Below are 23,314 nucleotides of genomic sequence, written 5' to 3' on the forward strand. Positions count from 1 at the left end.
ATCGGAAAAAAGGCGCGAATTCAGCATAACGCGCTGGCAGGCGAGAGCTAAACGGCGCTCTGTTGTATTTTGATAGCATTTTGTTGCAAACGGCGGCGGAGTAAAGATTAAATATTTATTAGGTATTAATATATTCTGATAGAGTACAAATGGCGCGCCGCGACTACGCACAAGATAGAGGTAAACGGAAGGCCTATATAAAAAAATTTCTATACAAATTTACAATCAATTTCATTTGTAGAATCCATCAAAACATTTCTCTCCGAGTTCTGTAAAACTGACGATGATGGCAAAAAAGACTTCGTCTATGGCTCACAGTTGGTGAAGCTGGCACATCGCGAGCAAGTGCTAATTACAATCGATCTGGACGACTTGGCCGAGTTCAATGAGAGCCTCGCCGAGGCTGTGATCGAGAATTGCCGACGCTATGCGTCGATCTTCAGCGATGTGATTGCCGAACTGCTGCCCAGCTACAAGCAGCAGGAAGTGCACGCCAAGGACGCATTGGACGTCTATATTGAGCATCGTCTGATGATGGACGCGCGCACACGGAATCCCATGGAGCAAAGGGATGAACGCAATGCATTTCCCGCAGAGCTGATGAAGAGATTGTGAGTAGAGCGAGGAGCGACCTGCTGTTTAGGCATCATAATTACCTTTCTGCTTCCCAGTGAGGTCGGCTTCAAGCCTCTGTCCACAGAGAAGGCGCTCTCCATACGCGAGGTGAAGGCCCAGCAAATCGGCAAATTGGTCACAGTTCGCGGCATTGTGACGCGCTGCACCGAGGTGAAGCCAATGATGGTGGTCGCCACCTACACTTGTGACCGCTGTGGCGCTGAGACCTATCAGCCAGTCAACTCGCTCTCCTTCATACCGGTGCAGGATTGCCCCTCCGACGACTGTCGCGTTAACAAGGCGGGCGGTCGACTCTATCTGCAGACGCGCGGCTCGAAGTTCGTCAAGTTCCAGGAGCTCAAAATGCAGGAGCACAGCGATCAGGTGCCCGTGGGTCATATTCCGCGCAGCATGACGGTGCTCTGCCGTGGCGAGGTCACACGCATGGCCCAGCCTGGAGATCATGTTCTGATCTCTGGCGTATTCTTGCCTATGGTACGCACAGGCTTCGCCCAGATGATACAGGGTCTGCTCTCAGAGACCTTCCTGCAGGCACACGTAAGTCCCGTGGATAACTCTTGAGTGCTGCCTTTATATTCCCTATGATATTCTCTTAGCGCATCATCTGCATCAACAAAAACGACGACATTACGGACAAGGATTGTGAGCTGACGCCCGCTGAGCTAGAGGAGCTTGCCCAGGATGATTTCTATGAGCGCCTGGCCACCAGCTTGGCACCTGAGATCTACGGCCATTTGGATGTGAAGAAGGCGTTGCTGCTGCTGCTCGTCGGCGGCGTGGACAAACGTCCAGATGGCATGAAGATTCGCGGCAACATCAACATCTGCCTGATGGGTGATCCCGGTGTGGCCAAATCTCAACTGCTGGGCTACATAAGCCGCCTGGCCATACGCTCGCAGTACACAACAGGTCGCGGCTCCTCGGGCGTGGGTCTGACGGCAGCTGTCATGAAGGATCCACTCACTGGCGAAATGACGCTCGAGGGCGGCGCCTTGGTCCTGGCAGATCAGGGCGTCTGCTGCATCGATGAGTTCGACAAGATGGCCGACACAGATCGTACGGCCATACACGAGGTGATGGAGCAGCAGACCATTTCCATCGCCAAGGCGGGCATCATGACCACGTTGAATGCGCGTGTCTCCATCCTGGCTGCTGCCAATCCCGCCTTCGGTCGCTACAATCCCCGTCGCACAGTGGAGCAGAATATCCAGTTGCCAGCTGCTTTGCTGTCGCGTTTCGATCTGCTCTGGCTCATCCAGGACAAGCCCGACAGGGACAACGATCTGCGTCTGGCCAAGCACATTACGTATGTGCACAGTCACAGCCGACAGCCGCCCTCGAGGGTCAAGTCGCTGGACATGCATCTGATGCGACGCTATATTAATCTCTGCAAGCGCAAGAATCCCACCATTCCCGACGAGCTCACCGACTACATTGTGGGCGCCTATGTGGAGCTGCGTCGCGAGGCGCGCAACCAGAAGGACATGACCTTCACATCCGCTCGCAATCTGCTCGGCATTTTGCGTCTGTCCACGGCTCTGGCGCGTCTGCGTCTCTCCGACCGCGTCGAGAAGGACGATGTGGCCGAGGCGCTGCGTTTGCTCGAAATGTCCAAGGATTCGCTTAACCAGATACACGAGCACCAGAAGGGACAGTGAGTATTGTCTACAGCCTCTAACTACGAATGATTCTCATTTCTTCTCCCCATTCTTGCAGCGTGCCAAACACTTCGGATCGCATCTTTGCCATTGTGCGCGAGCTGGCCGGCTCCGGCAAGGCCGTGAAGATCGCTGACATCATGGACCGCTGCACGACGAAGGGCTTCAAACCGGACCAGGTGGACAAATGCATCGACGACTACGAGGAGCTGAACGTCTGGCAGGTCAACATGGGCCGCACCAAAATAACATTCATGTAAAGCCGCCGATTCCAGGGCCTATTTTATCTATTTCTACATATTTGTTAAGCACATCTCAAATACATTTCATCATATCTCATGTTTCATTAAAGATTACTTAAATAAATCAATTCGCATTTGTCTGTAATTTGTCATGCATAAATTGACTTTTTATTCGTAAACTCTTGAAGCACATCAAACACAGATATAGACAAATATATATATAAATATTTAATACATTCAATAGACTTTTGAAATATGAAACAAAACCATAAAAAACAATAATACGCGTCGAGCCCAGCTGTGTTGCCTTTTAAATTCGTAGTTCAATCCTCTCCGGTTGCTCACAGAAATGGGGATATCCGGATCCCGTTTCAATTATACAGACATCGATAAGTATATAGATTATAGATAGATATATGCCATTTAACAGAGAAGCGCCACTTGGTTATAGTTGCTCAGGTGTTCCGGGTGCTCCGGGTGTTCCGGGTGCTGCTCTACATGCTCTTGTTGAAGCTGAGCGCAGCTCGAAGTTTGTTGCGTATGCGCGGCGAGTTCCAGCGATTGCCCGCCGAGCTGAGGCCCACAGAGCGCAGCTCGTTGGGCGAGATGCCCTCGTCGACATCGTCGGCTTCCGTCTTGATCTCCATCTTCTGGACAATGAGACGCACCAGCTGATGCTGCTGCTCCAGCATGCGGCTAATATCGCGCAGCTTGCGTCGCTGGCGCTCCAGCTCGGCAATCATGATATCGTCATTGTTATCAAAGCCAATCACATCCATAGCAGCTGAGCGATAAGAGAGAGGGAGAGAGAGCATGTCAGAGAGCGCAGTAGTTAGTTTGGCCGTCTACTTACAATCCTCGGTGAAGGGATTCGAGAACCATTTGCGCAATATGAAGTCGAGAAATCCAATTTTGCACTTGGTGTCATTGGGATATTCTATGAGCTCCATTTTGTCCACGCGCTGCAGCCAGACATGAGGCAACTTGCGCTCCAGCTCGGTGTGGAGCACCACCTGCATGGCCAGGCGCTTTAGCTGCGCATTCCGACGCACTGACTCAATGTCGCCAACGGCCAAACCGATGAGCAGGTTCATCAGCAGAATGGGCATCAGAATCATAAAGACACCTGAAGAGATTAGAGATTAGATGAGATAGGGTAGATAGACTATAGCAGCTCCTCTTACTTAGTATCAGGAAGGAGGTCATGGGCACCTTCAGCTGGTCGCGATAATAGGTGTTCACATAGGTGCCCACAAAGTCCAGTTCGCCGAGCATCATGGAGAAGGTGCGCAGCAGGGACATGGGTATGTTGGAGAAGGACAGATGATTCGGCTGCGGATCGATGATCTGTAAGAGAGTGAAACCCAGCTAGAAGACAGAGATCTAATCACAGCTAGTGCGTCAAACGCTCACCTTCGACAGCAGAATGTAGAAGGCGAGGCCAAAGGCAATGATCAGTATGGAGAAGACCAGCAGCACCTTGATCAGCGTCTGCAGTATCTCCAGGAACATGACCACATAGATGCCGACCTGATCGAAGCGCTGCAGGAAGAGCAGCAGACGGAACCAGGACAAGAAGACGGCAATCGATGCGGCCGAATAGTGAATCGTATTGATGGCGCCGTCTGGCCTAAACGCCGGCGTTATCATGATCAAGGCTGATATGTAGAGCACCCAGGAGATGAGATTGACCGTCTCCACCAGGTAGTGCAGGCGCTGCTGGTAGATCTGTATCAGTTCGCGCATCGAGTTGAGCAAGATGTAGACGACGATCACAATGGCACAGAAGAGAATGGCTGTGGTCCGATTGATGTTCTCCACGCACGAGTCCAGACGTATCTGGGCAGCCAGCGATGGGCTCTGCGATAGGTTTTTGGTAAGCACCTCCCATCTGGGAAAACGAAATGTGGGATATGTAAGTGATCATTGATTGATCGGGGATATCGCTGGGACTTACCCCAAACTGCAATACTGACTGAGCGCCTCGTTGTCTCCGGGACGCAGCTCAATGTTGTTCATCATCAGCGACGAGTAGATTGTGACAAAGACCAGAAAGATGGAGTAGACCAGCAAATTAGCTAGATGAAAGTATTTGCCGTACGAATTCCATTTCATTTGTAAATATTTCTGACTCAGCGGATGTGCCAGCAGTTCCACACGTCCATGTGTGACCATGGTCTAGATGGGAAGTGGAGGAGTGAGGCAAAGAGAGAGAGAGAGAGAGAGCAAACGAAAGAAACAGAGAGAGATAGAGATAGTCAGAGAGAGACAAGGGGAAAAGAGAAAAAGAGAAGAGAGGGTATAACAGAGAAAAGGAGAGAGAAAGACCGAAGTAGAGGGAGAAATAAATCAAGAATGAGAAGGACAGAGATTGAGAAAAGATTGAAGGAGTGAGAGAGTAAGAGTAAGAGAGAGAGGGAGGAAGAGAATAAAATATTTACACATGAAATTATAAGGAGAAAGAGAGAGAGAGACATTGAGAGTTAGATAAAGATTAAATACAGAGAGATGAAGAGAAATAGAAAGAGAGAGAGAGAGAGAGAGACTCTTCTTAGTGAATAGTTTCATTAGTATAAGTCACAAATAAAACACACACACACACACACTACTATTATTATTACAACAACGATAGGTCTAAGCACAACATAGTTACGTTTAGCAAGTGCATTTGCTTGGGACGAATTTACAGTTGGCTTTGCTATTTGGTTTTCCATGTAGTTGTCAAACTTAGGCTTAGACTCACATTCACAACGGCCAATGGCGCCGGCCGCCATTTGGGATCATTGAGTTCTTTACGCTTTTCCTCAATTTGCTCGGGTGTTTTTTGGAATGGCGCAAATGAATATTTGATCTAAATGTATTCGGTGTTTGATATTTTGAATTAAGGTTAAAAACAGTCGCGATATGTGATGTGGGGTGGGTGCGTGCTCATGACTTATGAATCGGATATGCGGCGGACCCTAACTAGCAAAGATCGTCAGGCAAGAGGAGCAACAAACAATTAGAAAGTAGGAGAAAAAAAAAACAAACAAAGAAAGTAGAAAGACACTCAGGTGGCATGCAACTGTCTGGGCAGCTGATTTCTGCTTACATTCAAGGCCGGCAATGGAATGGGATTGGATGTCATGATCGGCTCTCCGGTTTTCTCATCGATCTTGGCAAACATATAGGGACATTGCAAGAATGCGAATGAGTACTTAATCTATAGATATCATTGTGATTCAAAGAGAAGAGTTTAGAATTTAGCACCCGCTGGCCAACTGGCATTGATTGTAGTTCATGAAGTTGAGGATGAGATGAGCTACTCAATGTCAAATACCAAATGAAAATGCCGGACGGAGTGCCGGACGACGATCAACTTACGTAAAAGCTCTTCGAGTCCTTCTTACAGTTCGCCTTCGTGATGCACTTGTCCTGCACGGCCTCGAACACCTTCGGCATGGAGGCGATCAGCGCTAGCGTGACGCAAGGATGCTTATCAGAGCGCAGGGCCATCACCTCGTTCGCCCGCTCCTCGTGGGTGACCATGGCCAGAGCCGCCTCCGGATATTTGTAGTAGATGGCGTAGTCGATGGCGCTCATGTCCAGCACATTGTAGACCAGCTTGCAGCCCATGGACATCAGCACGGATATCGCATGGGGCTTGTTCTCCATTGTGGCCAGGTGTAGAGCAGTGTTCTGCGAGAGCGAGAGAGAGAGAGAGAGAGAGAGGGATGTCAGAGATTCGTTCAATCTCCCATAGCTTCTACTGTGCTCACCCCATCCTTGTCCAGCTGATCGAGCAGATGCGAGTGCACCGAGTGCAGCAGCTCTATGGTCTCGGTGTAGCCCGACATGGCGGCCAGCTGCAGCGGATTGCGGCCGGAATGATCGCGATGCAGCAGGGCGCCACGATTGAGCAGCAGCTGCACCACCCGCGTGTGCCCCTGCTGCGAGGCGATGTGCAGCGGCGTCATGCCCGCGCCGTCGCTCTCGTTGATGATGAACGAGCCCTTCTCCGAGTCGAGCAGCTGCCGCACCGTGTTGTAGCGGCCGTAGCGGGCGGCGAAGTGCAGCGGGCTCTCGTTGTTGTTGTTCTTCAGATTGATGCAGGCGCCCAGCCGTATGAGATTCTCCAGCGAGCGTATGTGCCCATCCCGGCTGGCGTAGTGCAGCGGCGAGCAGCCCATGTTGTCCTTCTCGTTGAGCAGCAGCTGCAGCTGCTGCTGCGTCTGGCAATTGGCCACCTGCTCGGCGAAGTCCGTCAGCCGGCCGCCGTTCATGATCACGAAGTGGAGCACATTGCGCGCCGCCGCATCCTTGATATCGATGCTGGCGCCCAGACGTATCAGCAGATGGACTGTCTTCCAGCCGCTGCGCGAGGCGGCCAGCAGCAGCGGCGAGCGATGCTCCTTGTCCAGGGCATTGATCTCGGCGCCCTCGTTGACCAGATAAGACACAATGTCCGGATGATCGAACATGGAAGCGCAGTGCAGCGGCGTCATCTTCTGAACATCCGTGCAGCTGAGACAGATGCGCTTCTCCAGTGGCTGCATCTCAAACATGAGTTTCACTATTTCAATGGCGCCCTGTGATGGATGAGAAACAGGACAAAGTTTAGACACGAAGCCAGAGACAAAAGTTCCCAAAGTTTTGCAAGTTTCATATGCTCAACGGGCAGCTACCCTGCACACTAGAGCGGGTGCTACTTAGGAGTAAACAAAGAATATTAGATGTATGGATTTGCATGTTGGCTTGAAGATGCATTACTTAACACAGAAATCTTATAATGATAATAATAATAGTAATAATAATAGCAAAAGTAAGACTTCCGAAAGGCTTAATCGAATGTGAATTGTATAGCTAAGCCATGTCTAAAAATTTGATTCAACTTGGTTCACTGAACTCATCAGGATTGCATTTGCAGCGATTCGCGATTCGTTACGATTCCCTGAACATGTTCTCCAGTTATTTCGCTGGGATACCTTAAATATGCACTGATTCACAGCACAAATGTAAATAGTAAACAAATCCGTAGAAGTCCGCGCTCCTGATGAGCCTTTTATTCGCCGAATCTTTTGATTATTTATAGAATATACGCTGAGAGCATATCACTCTCTCGCTCCCTCTCCCTCACTCGCTCTCCCTCTCTCTCCGTCTCTGGCTGTGCCCCTGACACACCTCTTGGCGTTGTCACGTGTCTTTGTTTTGGTATTTGCCAACAGCAGCGAGCGGTGCGCAGCGGCTTTCGGCCACAAAGTCACGTTCGCCTTAGCGGTATTTGCATAAGAATTTGTCAAATTAAAGTCAGCCAAAATATTTCTCAAACACCGAAGAGAAATGTTGTATCCACAACTGGCAACTGGCAACTGGCAGCAGGCAACTGCGAACGGGTAAGCCGAACGACTGCTGCGGCTATCGAGTGCGTGCCAAATGGACATTCACTTAACCAGCTGTGACACGGCGAAATATGAGCGCTGTCTGGCTAAGCTGGATGTCCTTGACAACCACCGAGCCACCGAGTTACCGCACTAACCCCTCCCTCCACTACTCACCTGGGCGCAAGCTAAGTGCACGGGCGTCGACAGATCGTGTTGCTGTGTGGATATCTTGGCGCCAGATTTCAGGCAGAGCTCCACGGCTTTGATGTCACCTCCGTGCACGGCCGAATGCAGCGGCACATTGCCCTCGGAGTCGTAGAAGGATATCATTTCCTCGCGAGTGCAGCCGCGCTGTTCGCCCCACTGAAATGGTCAAGCATGAATAAGGCATCAATAAATGTTCGCCTGTTCGTTTAGCGAGTGTTCAAAGCAGCCCGAAGCCGAGCGTCTTACTAAATCGGTCAAGAGAATAAAAGCGAAGAGAGAGAAAAAAAAAATGAAAGGATTGGATTTTGAGAAAAATAGAATCCGAATCCGAAAAGTTGTGAGTGGAAAATGCTGGTCCAAATACGAAAATCATTAAAAGCCTTCACTTCTCGAAAATTCTAATTTAAAATTTCTTCTAGTCTGTCTAGAATAAAAGCAGGAAAAAAGTCGTTGACCGACTTTTCAGCTTGACCGAAAATTTGATATTTTGCAGCGAGGAACCCGCTGCATTTGTCTTTTATTTATTTTTTCATTATTAAATCAGTTGGAAAAGTCGCAACATCCGTAAGCTGCTCGAATTTGATACTTTTATAATTGACTTCTTTATGGGGCAGCAGCAGCAGTGGCAGCAGTGACAGCAACAACGGCAACAGCAGGAGGAGCGTGCGCCGTTTCAAAGACGGACATTAAAATGAAGAGTCCAATGCAAAAGGTTAACTTGGCATGGCTGCAACACGAATTAAGTAAAGTGGATAAGCGCTTGGGGACACTGATTGGTGAAGCACTCACGAAAACTTTGTCAACAACTACAAGGCGAAGCACGAGGTCTGTGCGCGCGCGTGTGTGTGTGTGCGTGTGTGTGTGTGTGCGAGTACTTGCCTGGAAGAAGACCTCCATGGTCTTGGAGCTGGCGTTTTTAGCCGCCTCGTGTATGGGATAGTAACCATTGTTGCAAGGTCTACGGGGGCATGCATCAAATTCAGTTATCTGTAAGATACGACATACACAAATGCATTACATAACAGACGCCCATAGTCAACTACTCAAACAAAAGACAGTGCGAGAACTTAATGCAGCTACAAAAAATAATATAGCATACTTTTGTGCGCAACCAAATTGAATGATGTACAAACCTTTTCATATTTGTTTCTTTTCATTTTTTTTTTTTTTGTCAGATGATAAATGATTGAGTATTTACTGTGATTGATTAATGTTCGATAAGGAGGCACAACTTAGCTGCTAATACAACGTATATACGTATATACAATGGCTTTGGCGACTCACTCCACCTACCAGGATACGAGCGCATTCCTCATGATCGTAGATAGCGGCCAGGTGCAGAGCGGTGCGTCCATGCTCGCCGCCCTGCTGGATGTTGATGACGTTGCGATGCTGGCCCATGACGCGCAGGCACTTGACCTTGTTCAGCTCGGTGGCCAAATGGACCGGCGCCTGCTTCTTATCGTTCAATATGCCCGTATCAACAGGACTGCAAACACAGTTTGGTAAGCATAAATCATAAGACTGCAGCGTGCAGCGTGCAGCCGGATTGCTGCCACTTACATCGAGAGCAAATAGTCCAGGGCATCGTAGGCATCGCACTCGACGGCCACATGCATCGGCGTATTGCCGGCGTTGTCCTTGGCATTGAAGTCTGCGCAGGACGATGGCGACGATGATGACGAAAGGGGAAAGGGAAAAGGCAGAGATTTATTACTATAGCAATCTGGAGTCGCTGCCTCCCGCACCTACCTCCACTCTGATCGCGGATGTAGCGCAAGATGTTGACACGATTCCTGGCCGCGGCCTGGTGTGCGGCCGTGCGTCCTTTGCCATCCTGCAGCGCGATGCGCGTGTTATCAGCCATAAACAGACGCTTAAAATCATCCAAGTTGCCCGACTCAGCGGCCTGCAGAAAGACAAAAGGATTTGCGTCAGCTTAAAACTCAATTTGAAGTGGAATTAAAGCTGAAAACGATGTCTCCGTCTCGGTGTAAGTCGCAGTCGCAGTCTCAGTCGCAGTCTCGGTCCAAGTCTCTGTCTCTATCTCAGTCTTTCTCTTTGTCTTTGTCTTTATCTTTGTTGCAGTTGGTCAGAGCACTCGAGCCAAATCAAAATTCCATTGTAAATTGCACCAGGCACAGTCTAGATTCATTTATGCGTCTTGTCCTCTTGCAACGCACGCAGTGTCAATAGAAAGTTTCTAATCAGAGATGGAATCCTGCTCTTGCCATTTCTCTTTTGCTGGCTATTGTTCATTATGTAGCAGGTGCTACTCCTGCTGCTGCTCCTGCTGCATGCACTCGCCACTTCATTTGCATTGCGTCTATTTAACCAACACTTGTGCTGCCCGGCCATGGCCAACTCAATCTAATTACTACTTGATTAACAACTTTTAGACGAGAATGGGAATCCGTGCTCCTCCTCCCTCGTTTACCTGCAGCATTTCGTTGACTTGAATTTTGGGTGCCGAGGACATCCGTAGGATGCGCGCCCATTTGTTGGACAAGTTCAGCGGCGGCATCTCCGACAGCTCTGAGCCGGCGGCACAGCCGCTAATCAAATAACGCAATGGACTGATGACCACATCTCGCTTCGGTATCTCCTTGTCGTTCATTTTGCTGCTCCCTGCTGTTGCTGCTGTTGCTGCTGCTGCTGCTGCTGCGGCTGTTCGCTCAATTTCATTGTTTATCTTCTTGTGTGTTTTATTTCGCTTCAACTTTATAATGTTCGCTGCAAATGGCATTAGCTTGAGTCGCTTCTCCAGCAAATATTATGTTTTCAAATATATTTAGTTAAATGTTAAACAATGCAGCTCAAGCACGATAGAAATATACGTAGTTAAGTTATAGTTGGGCATTTGTTTAAGAATTTAATAAAATATATATATATATTTTTAGATAATATTTGGGTTATTTACTCATTTATATAAATATAATATATATACTATAATATATGCTATATATTTATTTAAAAAAAAAAGATAATTCAACTTTGTCAATCACATCTTGAACGTCGTTTGTTTTTTATGACTTTTCTTTTGATTATTTTCTTGTTGTTTGTATTTGTTTTGATATATTTGTTGCTCTTCACTTTTCAGTTCACATTTTGGCCGAGTTCTGTAGATTTGCTGGCAAGCTTATCAAACTTGATTTCAAAGGTTTTCGAATGTCACTGAACTGGCATAGCGCGCACAACAAGTCCTGGCTGACTGAAATCTCGGCATACGCATCCTTCGCTTTTATAGCCGCGCTTTGCCGAAGGCAAGGATTTGAGCGAAGCACGACGCGTGGTGAATTTCCTTTAATTTCACAGTCAATTTTCATTTTCATGTTCACTTGCCGTTATTGCTGTTGCTGTTGTTGTTGTTGCTGTTGTTGTTGTTGTTGTTGTGAGCAACTTGTTGCGCTGTGTGTCGCTTGCGTGTCTTGTTGGCGTTTCCGTTATGCATAGCTCCTGGCACTTGCTTATCTCTGAGCCCCATTGTTATCTGGCTTTATGTAATAGCAAATCGTGTTTGTCACACACATTGAACTCTGACACAGCTGAGCGTAGCAGCAGCAGCAGCAGCAGCAGCAGCAGCTCCATAAATAAACTGTTGACATTGCTGTAAATCGGTTCGAACCCGGAAGTAGGTCTTGAGCCCAACCAGTTGCTCGAGGTGCAATTGATTTGTTATCGAACTGACCTCGAATGGCGAACGGACCACGAGGGGAGCACTCGGGATGCGTCAAGCTTAAGCTCTAGTCAAGTAGCAGCTCTTAGGTAAGTGGGCTGAACACGGATTAAGCGAGTTGTGGAACAAAGAAGGAGCCGTGATAGCTTATACCCATACGCTTTGGTTTCTTTTTAGCGGGTATGCTTCTTCCTCTTTCATATTTAACGCCCATAAGCCAAAACACCTCGAAACTTCTCTATTCTGCACTCTGATCATTCTGCTATCAACTTCCCGCTGAGCTGGTCCCCATAGAAAGCAAATGATGTCCATGGCCTTGAGCTTGAGAAGTTTGAATTCGGCTGAGCTGCTTTTATACATTTTTCCATGTCTCTTTACTGTCAATTAGCTCAGAATCTCATGGAGTTTATAGGGTCTAGCGGGTTCTAGCTATTTTCGGCTAAGCCATCTAGCTATTTCTAGCTACACTTTTCTTGGATTTGTTAACATAGATTTGTTTATTTATTCATTCTTTCTTTGTGACTCCCGCAGCAGCGCTAGCCAATGCTAGCGCTATGAATCCTATTCGCCCTCTGTATGTTTCCCTTTCTCTCTCTCACACACTTTCTCCCTCTCTCTCACTCTTCTCTCTTGCTTTCCTGTCATCCTCAGCTAAATCCGCTTTAGATTTCTCCCTCACCACGATCCTATTAGCCTGATTATCTTGGAATCTTCTAGAATTGCTAAGTTGCAGCTAGTTTTAGCTATTTTTGGCTACACAATCAATAATCGTTTTTCATAACGCATCTCCCGGGAATCGGCCTATCACTCTAGCAAATTGCCAACCACTCGATTAGCTAGACTCACCCTCAATATCCTGAAGGGGCTGTCACGCAACAGGCAGACCTGCTCCGCTGGCTGCTCGGGCGGCAGTATGGCCTCCAGTGGGGACTCCGCATCATCTTCCGCCATATCCACGCGCTTGGGACCCGCACTGCGCTCGATTATCATCGAGAATATCCAGTACTGCGAATTGAACCAGCTCTAAGGCTCGAAACTTTTCTAGAATTTCCATTGTCTTCCACTCACCTTGCTGTTCCGATTGTTAGTTCCGCTGCCGCCTCCTCCTCCGCTTCCGCCCCCACCGCCGCCGCCTCCTGCTCCGCTGCTATTGGCGCGCAGCTTGGGCAGCAACTTGGGCTGTGCCTCCATCAGATCGGGCGGCGAGAGATGTCCACATTGGGCATTGTAAACACCGTTCCAGAGCTTGGGCATATCGACTGGATCGGGTTGCTGCGCCTGCGGCTCCTGCTGATCTGTGCCAGCAGCTGTTGCGATGGTAAAGGGCCGCAAATCACGACTGCTAACGGGAAATTGGCATTCGTCAGTATTGTATGCGTATTTCACAATAATCCCTGTCACAATTATCAGCCACAATCAATCGGCTAATTAGTTATTGATTGGGCTGCCCAAGCCGAACCGTTTAACAAACGTCTGAAATTCGTCTCCCCCTCTCTCTCTCCCTCTGCCTATTTAGATAACCCAATCAATCGTCACACGATATTCAAATTCTGTTATTGTTGTTGTTGTTGTTTGCTTAGGCAGATAAGGGTGCAAGGCCTGGCAGCTATTGTGGGGGCTGGCAACTGTACCAGAACGCTTGACGGGTCTCTGGATAATGCTGCCAGTTTCTCGGAATATCTGGCAATGGACTGAGAGAGGGTATATTAGTTGCAGTTGCAAAGCAATAGGCGTGGCAGGCATATGAATCTTTTTAGTCGTATACTCCCTTCTATGTCGTATACTCTCTCTCTCTCTCTCTCCCTCTCTCTACTCTCTCGTTTAGCATAATGTTTATAATTGTTACGGTGTCAACGCCCGCTTGTCACATATTTTTATTGCTCACTCCCTCTCTCTCTCTCTTTCTTTCCGCCTCTCTCTGGGGATACCGAAACCACATTAGTTGACAGTCGTTAATTAAAGAGGCGCTTATTTTTGGCAGACACTGTTAATGGCGATTCCATTTGCATTTCACAATGGCCACGCCCCTCACCTGCTCCGCTCCAGCGGCATGGCGAAGCGACTCGTAGAACCAGCTGCCTCGAGGACTGAAATCCAACTAAATGACAAATCTGGCATCTGATATTGGCCTGCATCAATGCTAGCGTAATTAAATTACAGAGATAAGGATCGGCTGTCTATATCCGAATCTGAGTCGGCCTTTGTTGTGCATGGCTCGTGGTCATTGTGCATTTGCCTAATGAAAATTCTGAATGTGGAATAGGCTCTGCCCCCTTGTGATTGCCAGTGCAATCGCCCAATCGAAAGGTGACTTTCATTTCGGGGCTGATGAGCTGACGAAATGTCCAAACATTTTGATTAGTATGAGTGCCCAAAGCAAACAAAGGGTAACATATGTGACTTTTCTTTCTTTTTTTTTTTGCGTGAATTTGATTAATTAAATCAGTCAATATTGCAATATCAAATGACATATGGAGCGGTTTTTTGAGTTCAGAGAAATATTTTTGTTAAAGAAGATTCATTTAATTTCATGAATTTAGTAAACTTCTTTGGGGTTTCAATATATCTATATAAAATACTTGTAAATTTATAGTCTTTTAATGTAAAAATTTTTTTATATTATTCTCCTCATTAATTATATATTGATATTTTTGTCATTATATTTCCATTCGCATTGATTTTAAATATTATTTTAATTATTAATTATCTTTGCATGCTGAGTACTCATTAACAAAACAACATCCATTGTATGCCTTCTTTATAGCATCATATATAATATTAGAGGATATCGAGAATCTATTATTAAAAACTTTTTAACTTTTTAAACGCTGGATTGCCATTAGTATTAACTACATACTTTACACTATAATTTATACTATATACATACATATGTTATACGGCTTTATTGAAATATCATCCAGCTTATTTTCAGCCGGAATTATTTAACTGTTTTATGACAACAACTATTCATATTTTTTTATTTAATTATTTATTTATTTTTTAATAATTTTTGTTTTCACTTATTCAAATAATTGTTTTAAGCTCACCTGATTTTCAATGAGAAACGTTCGACGTTTAGCTTCTGAGGCTTAGCCTTAAAAGCGATCATATAAATTGTTAATTGGTTGGGAACGTAGCGCTTATAATTTACATTTTCGAATGGCCTTTAATAAAAATATTTTGTTTAAATAATTTAATTGCTAAAAATATCATTTATTACATATCATTTATACATGAAGCTAAAAACATACACGTAAATAGCTGGCAATTTTTGTTTAATATCACTTATAAAACAAATTCTGTAAATGAAAACTAAATTAAAAATTAAGAAAAAAGCAGAAACTAAATATAAACTTTTTTGTTTAGATATATTCTTTGTGGAAATAATTCAAGAAAATGTTTTTAAGCTTTATTATTATTTATAATTGTTGTATTTTTATATATTATGCCATATGCTTGAGCTCTATGGATCGCTGTGGCATATTGCATGGGAACAACACTGTTTTAAGTTTAAGTTGAAGTTTCCTTAGCGAACTTTCAGTTATTGATGGACAGGTGGGTGGCACTATTGTTGTTGTTGTTGTTGTTGTTGTTGTTGTTGTTGTTGTTGTTACTTTAGTTGACTTTCTTTGAGCACAACACTTTAATTAAGAAACGCAATTAAAACTGCTTTTGTGTGCGTGCGTGTACGTGTGTGTGTGTGTGCGCGCGTGTGCAGTTACTCTGCTCTGTGGCCTTATTAACACTTTATTGGACTTCTGCGTACCGACAGCCTCGCCAGCTGAACTCCAACTGAGTGCTAGAGCAACTGAGCTGCGACTGTAGTTCCAGCTAACCCATTGAGTGAGTCCCTAGCCTTTAACTAGGGCCTCCAGCCAAGTCTCGATAAGCGTGTCTGCCTTTCGTCAATTTGTCACACAGCTCAGCTGAAGCTCATACGAGCCCCATACGACAGCTGGGCATTCGCTCGACATTTGCTTTTGTAATTAAACTGTTTGCGAAATGCTCACAAATATATATAAAAATACATATATGGAAATTGTACAAGTATATATTAATATATGTATGTGTATCACTCTCTTTGTCTCTCTCTCTGTATCTGTGCTCGCCTCGTATATGGTGAAATACGACGCGTAAAGGAATTTTACATTAGTTTTGCATTTGTTGTTCCATTTTTATCAATGGGCCAACAAAGTTTCCATTGGCCAGGGTAAGGCATTGCGTGTAATTGATTGAATGAGATCCTTAATCTGTATGACGTTAAGTATACGTCTATATATTTATATATACATAGATGTGCGGCTAGAGCTGGCAATTTTATGAAATGAAGCAACTCCCGGGAGTAGGACTGAAAATTTCAATTCACAAATTGTGCTACTTAGATGATTGTGAATGATTGATATAATGATATATGATATGGGCATAGATCTAGAAATTTATCTGAGCTCACTTAAGTAATAAATTAGTGGAAAACAAATTATTAGTGAGTATTGGTTGAAGTGTGTCAAAGCAGGCAAAACTTTACTGTAGATCCATGAAAAATATTGAAGTTTAGCTTGAGATATCTCAGTATTGATTAGCAATTTAAGGATCTAATTGAGTTCAGTTAGCAGCTTTCTAAAGTGTAATTTATGTCCTCAACAATTAATTGCAATTGACCCAGAGATGTTTGTAATACATAGCATATTCCAATAACTCAATAGTATCGCCACAGCTAAAGTTTCTTTCAACAACTGATTTCAGTGCACATTGCCAAGTCCGCGGTAGCCGAGGGAAACCCCAGGCATGCTCACGTTTCCATCCCCAATGGAAACCTGCAAAGTCCGTCCGGCATATGCAGCTCGTATATAAGCATCTAGATAGAAATTGTATACTATATATCGGGGCAGCCTTATCGCTGGCCAGTCGAACGCCTTTTCAGCACATACTTGTTCCAGCAATTGCTAATTGCATTTAATTAATCAGAAAGCCACGAGTTGCAGGCGCCGTGTTCGACATTTAATAACACTTAAAAAACCAATGGAATAAGAGCACAAATTTAGTTCATTATAAAAGTTGTAAATTGAAAATGGAAAATGTGGCAAATCATTTGAGGGGTATTTTCATCAATTGAGTGGGCAATCCATAGAAGAACAAAGTCAAGCCCAGCCCAATGCACAGCAATAGGATGCCAATGTAAACATATTTGCGTATGACGGGCCACAGAATGAGATGGGCGGACTTGAAGGGATGCGTCAGAGGATTAAACGATGTCTTGGGACGACTGTAAAGGGAATTCCAGTAAGTGCGATGAAAACTGTGAAAACGAGTTCGAAGACCTACTTGGGTGGCTCCAGTGCCATGGGAGGCTGATGACCCAGGCCAGCGGGTGCATTGGATGCCTCTGGCTCCGTTAAGATTTCCAATTGCAACTGTGCTTTGCCCTAGAATTTTAGGAGTAATTAGCGTTAAAGAGAGGAAATATCTCTCGGGATAGCATATGCCATAGGTCCAAGAGGGGTAAGAAGCCACAGATGGAACAACTTTTAGTACTCAGATATCATCTGAAATATACGCACTGTGATCGTCCTGTGCACGGGTACTCCATCCTTCGATATTAGACCATCGACTAGAGGAAACCAGCCCTCAACGTTTCTTCTATTGAAGAGATTGATGCGCTGATGGGAATTGGGAAAGGGTTTACAGCGTCTCTCGGACGAATAGGGCAACGGTAGATCAGATAAATTTAGCTCCAGGGCACCCAAGAACTCGTCTTTACTGAGGACATCCTTATCCCAGACCTGAAAATAGATTAACGGTGGCTTCTTGATTTCGATTTCCTCGCCCTGCAGCCCGCCCTTGCGCCTGATGACCATCTGCGGAGCAGATTTAATGAGTTGCTTCATTATTTATGCTCTTAATATTGTTTTACAGCTGCCAATTAGGCGAGGCTAGGGCACCTACCATGTCCTCGTTGGGCGAGTATTTCATTTGGAATATCATCCGCCAATTAAATGCAGCCTCGCCAGCAAATGAACGGTAATGTATATCCGTCGACTGGTACTTGCCCGAGTCCTGGCACCAGCTGCCAAAAAGGAGCACGAAAATGCAAAATGCGCTTAATTGAATATCGTTTACACTATGCGAACCCCTAGCCACAGGCCCCACGCCCCACGCCCCATGCCCCTCGCTACCCTCTCTACATTCCCCTCAACTTTCCCCTCTGGCAGCGCTTACCCAATCACATAAATATCGCTCATTAATTTGCCGAAAATGTTTTTATCTCCAAACTGAATATCGCGCAAACTTTTGACCACAACACGCACCTCATAGTCATAGGGGGCCACGGGCGTAATGTCCACGGGCGTTGGCAAAAACATGCTCGTCTCATACAGCTCTAACCACATTTGGATTTTGCCCTGAAAAAGGAAGACGGAAAAGCGAATGTAATTCCTTTGCTGTATGCAACTGGATATACCCTGTAGGATATACCCTATTTGACCATGTGTAGTCACCTGTAGGACTCCTGGGCTGTCGTCGGTATATAAGGAACGCGTCTCGACATGCTCCGGCACCAGTTTGTAGCCAAAGGATGGCAGCCTATCCAGATTATTGAGGGCCGTCAGACTCAATCGCTCCTTCAGCTCCTCCGCTGTGGGCAAGCAAATTAGTTCAGGTCTAGACTTTAGCTGAAGTACTCACATTTTGAAATGACGGTCTCATCGCCCAAGAGCGTGCCATCCACCTCGATGACATTGCCATAGTAGTAGGGAGGCGGAATGCCTCGCTGCTGGCAGAGGTCGGCAAGCAGCTGGGAGGGCAGCAGAGGATCCCTCCACTGGTTGTAGCCTAAGCGTGAGTACTCCTGGGGAATGCCCACTGTGGCGCGATGCTTGCTGTGCCAGCGGTCCTCCAGATCGATTTGAGTGTAGCCAATAATTCCGTCTTTGCGCTTGTCATGATCGAACAGCGCCAGCTCCAGTATGGGATCGGCGGGCAGCGTTGTGCTCAGCTCGAAGAAACGTCCGAAGATGGGATTACTCTGGTTGGGCACATAGTTGGCACGATCCGAGATCATCTTGCCGCCCAGTGTGAGGCGCACATACGTATCCGAGTCGGAGAACCAATCTCTAGGCCTGATTTGGAGACCCTGCACTACGTAAACCCTGACTATCAGCTTGACAACATCGGTCAGCGATTTGATTAGGCTCTGTTCACGCGGACTTAGAGCAGCCGGCAGTGGCAGCAGCGCATTCCCATCGCCAACTCCATCCTCAGTGTTCGCGCCCTCACAGGGCGTCAGCTTAATCTGCAGCTTCAGTGTGGCATAGACGTCCTCTTTAGGTGGTCCATGCTTCTTCATCTTGACGCCATGCACCAGGGGCACGGGCACTGCCCAATCTTGAAAGTAACTGAACTGGGGCTGCTTCTCGAGCTCTGAACTGTAGATGACCAGTTTATGTTTGCACTTATGCAAGCCATCGTCGCCTCCAATCCACATGGAATTGTAGAACTTGGTCCACCACGTGAACCGGCTATCCACTACTTCAGTCAAGTCCCTGCAATCGCCTAGTCTAAGTAGATTCTGGTTGGCATAGGCGGCGGTTCGTAGGCCCAACATGATCTTCAGACGCTTCCAGAACAAGGGCCCCTTCTCCTCTGGAATATGTCTGTCGTCGTCCTCGGTCGTTTCGTCCTGATTTATAACAATTACTGAATTGGGAACGGAGCTTTCGACCGGCTTTCGCATGCATTTGCTCGATCGATCCTTTTGCAGAAAGTTCGGCGAGGGGGGTATTAGAGCGGCGCCTAAGGTAGACTCATGGGAGAAGCTGCTGGCCAGCACATCCGTGGCTATTATAGCCGGCCAGTACTCCTGCTGATCGGGCAGGCTCTGCAAGGTTCCAAGTAGCTAACAGAGATCATTTTAAGTGAGTGTGAGGCTACATACCACCACGCCGGAAGCATAAGCAACCAGGAAGTTGATGCTGTTCCTCACCCGCGAGGTAGAGAGTCCACTAGTCAAGACCAGATCGGCCATGATGACCTTGGCACGTCGCTTGCCCGCCGTGCACATGCCCACTTTAGAATAGTTGCGCAGTCCAACAAAAATAACCTCGAGTCTAATTCCTTGGCTATTAGAGGGAACTTTATAATTAAGAAATGCAAGTAAGACTTACACATAGTTGAGCATATTGGGTCGTATAGACAGAGGTATGCCTGTTGTCAGCTGTGGCTCCTTATCCTCAAAGATCTGCGTATCGCCCAGCTGCTGCTTCAATTCCACCGACATTAACAGTTCGGCCTGTACCCTTCCATTCTTGGCTATGGAAACCCACTTAAGCGGAGGCGGACTGACATTCCTCAACTTGCTCAGCCGCTGCAGTGTACCTTTAGCCAAATACTTGCTTTCATCGCCGCGGCTGCTCTCCTCGCTCAGGTCCGCTGTGATGACACTTGACTTGATCTGTCCACTGCCCACCGTCTCCTGCTGGCAGTTGAAGAGCTCCAAGCCGAGCTGCGGCGGGTTCTGCAGATACCAGTTGACGCCACCCGGCAGGGACAGCCCATTGACGGTGATCACAGCATCCCAGATGGGCGAACAGACGCTCCTAGCTGTGCCCGTCTCAGCTGCCTGCGATGCAAAGATAACGCGCACATATCCATCGCACTCGACCTTATTGTCGCTGCCCGGTCGCACCTTCGCCTGGTGCACATAGATATGACAGCGGAAGAATGTCTGCGCCACATTCGGCAGCCAAGTGTAGGGCGTGGGCGTGGACCACTCGCCCGCAATGCGGGACAGGAACTCGTGCCGTTCACTCTCGAGCACTATGGAGATACAGCCGAGAACGAGGCCAGCATTGCAGCCACAATTGGAGCAGGTGTGCGGACAGCTGCTGCTCTTGAAGAGGAAGCTCTTCATGCGCCAGCAATGATTGCTCGCCTGGTTGATTGGCCTCTGTTGCAGACACAGAAAGTGTTTGGCATTCAGGTGACAGAAGCCAATCTGCTTGCCGCCTGCACTCAGGGTGAGCAGCAGCTCCGGCCAGTCGTCCTGCACGTGCATTAAATTAGACAGCGAATTGATTTCCCCAATTACACGATGCAGTTCGTTAACTATGTCCATTATGGTGGAATCCATATTCGAGGAGTACCTCGACTTCAGTCTCTGTCGCAACGAGCGCAGCTCCTTGGGCACCTTTCTGAAGTAAGACAGCACGTATTGCTGTCTGTTCAAATCCCAGGTGGTGCTCTCCTCCCCCATATCGTAGTCAAAGCGATGCAGACTCACGCTTTCTTCGATTTTGGAAACAATGCTGTGGATAATGGACTTCAGGCATTTGGCCTGATGTTGCATGTGATTGGGGAACTTGAGCTGAAAGATCGTAAAGGTGGCCAGCTCAGAGCGCTAAGAAGGAGAGGATTAAGGCGGCGGGCTAACACTTATCACATGGGCCTTACCATATAGTTGGCTATATCAATCATAAAGAAATCCGCTTCAAATTTGATGCGATTATCGGGCAGGTGGACCCGGAACAGACAAGATTGATAAGGCGCTTCCCGGCGAAAGGATTTCATTTGTGAACGCAATTTGCCCGATGGCGTCGTCAAAGGGCCCTCCAGCTCATTTGAGTAAAACTCCGCAAGCTGGACAGCAAATTTATACTGCTGTGAGTTGCTGGGTATATAATCTCCGAGAATAGGCAGGAACTCCACAACAAACGACTGGTCTGACCAGTTGCCTGGAGGAGACACCGATTCGTTAATCAAAACATGCGTAGGATGACCTTCCTGCAGAGTTTCAGAACGCAACTCCAACAAAACGCGACCCACATAGTTCGACGGATAGATGGGATCATACAAATGCAAATAAGTTGGTCCAAACGATGGCTTGTCTACCGAAATATAAAAATATATAAAAGGGCGAATGGAGATCCCTTTTAAGTATTTGAAGTCATAATTTCCAAGCTTACCTTCAAAGGCAATTTCATCGAAAGACAAATCATATTGCGCTATGCATTTCCATTGCATATGCTCCTGCATCATAAATAAGATGAGAAATCGTTGGGCCAGAGAGGGAAAGACCCATGCAAAGCTAATCTCCTGATTCCACACCGGTGTCATTGTGTTCTTCTGCACAGACGTTTTGCCCTTTAAAGGATGGAAACTGGACTTTACTCAAAACGAAAACTAAAGTCAGTAGTAATGCAAATACTTTGAAGCCAGCAAACGATAGTTGTATCATGTAGTTACTATGCTTCGTGAAGATTCCACGATAGAAGCTGATGAAGTAGCGAATGTTTCTCAGGGTATCCGAGTCGACGTCCTCTAAGAGATTGCTATACGGACTTATTAAGCAGAAAGTGTTGATACCTAGATTCCTTACCTCTTGATATCGTCAAAGTCATGATGCGTTGGCCATTTGGTCAGCTCCTCAGGCTCATCTGCAGTTAGAGTTGGCTTCACAGCGCTGTGCTGCGAGACAATGGCCAAGTCGATTTGCAGATAGCCGCAGGATTCGCGCTCGCCTCCCTTGAAGGGATGCTCCCCCAGGGGCGTCTCGAGTCGACCCCATCGCTTGAAGTAGCAGTGATTGGGCTGATTCCACACGCTATGCAAATCAATCATAAGCTCACCAATGTTCGCGTTCTTCTTGTACATCTTGTACTTTTTCAGTTCAAAGAGCACAGTCAGACGCAATAGCTCTGCTAGCGTACAGTGGAACTCAAACACAAAGTACTGAAAGAGATGTGCATTATGATTAAGCGTATTTATTTATCATACTCACCTCATTGAAGAATGGATTTTCTGAGTTTGTTTGAGTTTTCGTATTTTTGGTCATTTTATCTAAGCAGATTTTCACGTACAGCTCTCCGTTGGGCACGCCCGTCTCTGCCGCCTTATGCACTGTAATGCATATAAGAAAATCTTGTACCGCACCTGCAAAGCAATCCGACGGATTCATTTTATTTCTAAGTTATTTAATATTTTGCTAAATTATTTAATCTCAATGTATTTATTTTGTTGATTAAATGCTCCCAAGTTGTTTTGCTTAAAAATTTTCTTGAAAAGCTTTTTACATACACATTCAAAAATGTTTTTGTAACTGTCATTGTCAACAACGCTCTGGCAACGCTATTGTCTAGTCAATTCACCGCAAGCAATTCTTGAAAGCTCTCTGACCAGCGCTCTCACCTCGAAAGCTCGCCGTTGCAAGCGCTGAACGCGCTTATTGTTGTTTCGCTGCTTAGAAGCTTTCAGCTGGCCCAACCTGCTATTTATATGCATGTGGCCGTGCAGAGGGCCATTGGCGCACACAGGGAGGGTTTTTGTTTTGTTTCTGTAATAAGCAGTAATTAGTTGAATATATCAAAACTATTAGTGTAAGAGAATGTTTTAAGCTAAATCCAATTATATTTGACCCTAGTTAACCGGCATTTTCGCATCTGTTTCTCTTCAACATTTTCTTTAGAGCCCCTTCTATAAACTTGCTGTCTGCGCCTCTGCGTTCAGCTCTTTGAGCTTGTGCTTTTGAGCTCCAGCTCTCCAGCT

General features: G+C 46.5%; 3 protein-coding genes across 8 annotated transcripts; 1 reads left to right on the forward strand and 2 right to left on the reverse strand.

Moving 5' to 3' along the window:
* The first annotated feature begins 3 nt into the window (after positions 1-3).
* Positions 4-2,651, forward strand: Mcm7 (minichromosome maintenance 7). The gene is made up of 5 exons (XM_018099539.2): positions 4-180; positions 242-611; positions 672-1,173; positions 1,233-2,290; positions 2,353-2,651. The coding sequence occupies exons 1-5, from the start codon at positions 150-152 to the stop codon at positions 2,552-2,554; spliced, it is 2,163 nt and encodes a 720-aa protein (XP_017955028.1). The 5' UTR covers positions 4-149; the 3' UTR covers positions 2,555-2,651.
* On the reverse strand, positions 79-15,768 carry TrpA1 (Transient receptor potential cation channel A1). Of its 6 annotated transcripts, XM_089260372.1 has the most exons (18): positions 15,546-15,768; positions 14,827-14,943; positions 12,848-13,121; positions 12,622-12,784; positions 10,541-10,743; positions 9,856-10,012; positions 9,667-9,757; positions 9,397-9,592; positions 8,983-9,090; positions 8,071-8,259; positions 6,295-7,104; positions 5,900-6,214; positions 5,628-5,738; positions 4,494-4,714; positions 3,950-4,427; positions 3,721-3,883; positions 3,390-3,662; positions 79-3,320 (listed from the first exon to the last, which is right to left on the reverse strand). In XM_089260372.1, exons 2-18 carry the CDS (start codon positions 14,886-14,888, stop codon positions 3,031-3,033), a joined length of 4,104 nt encoding a protein of 1,367 aa, XP_089116498.1. In that variant the 5' UTR covers positions 14,889-14,943; positions 15,546-15,768; the 3' UTR covers positions 79-3,030. The 6 variants fall into 6 exon arrangements, with proteins under 6 accessions (XP_089116498.1, XP_017955001.2, XP_030240541.2 ...); XM_018099512.3 differs by lacking the exons at positions 5,628-5,738; positions 10,541-10,743 and adding an exon at positions 5,280-5,387 and having other exon boundaries at positions 12,626-12,784; positions 15,546-15,767; XM_030384681.2 differs by lacking the exon at positions 10,541-10,743 and having other exon boundaries at positions 12,626-12,784; positions 15,546-15,766.
* Positions 15,769-16,755: 987 nt separating this feature from the next.
* On the reverse strand, positions 16,756-22,794 carry mfr (ferlin family C2 domain-containing myoferlin misfire). Its single transcript, XM_018099510.3, has 14 exons — positions 22,551-22,794; positions 22,149-22,501; positions 21,978-22,101; positions 21,736-21,913; positions 21,224-21,657; positions 19,939-21,170; positions 19,710-19,881; positions 18,461-19,652; positions 18,274-18,410; positions 17,996-18,177; positions 17,723-17,843; positions 17,338-17,634; positions 17,102-17,202; positions 16,756-17,042 (listed from the first exon to the last, which is right to left on the reverse strand). The coding sequence occupies exons 1-14, from the start codon at positions 22,725-22,727 to the stop codon at positions 16,865-16,867; spliced, it is 4,878 nt and encodes a 1,625-aa protein (XP_017954999.1). The 5' UTR covers positions 22,728-22,794; the 3' UTR covers positions 16,756-16,864.
* Positions 22,795-23,314: the final 520 nt, after the last annotated feature.

The sequence above is a fragment of the Drosophila navojoa genome, chromosome 4 (genome assembly GCF_054131105.1).
Source record: "Drosophila navojoa isolate 15081-1374.11 chromosome 4, UAZ_NAV_1.0, whole genome shotgun sequence".
NCBI lineage: Eukaryota > Metazoa > Arthropoda > Insecta > Diptera > Drosophilidae > Drosophila > Drosophila navojoa.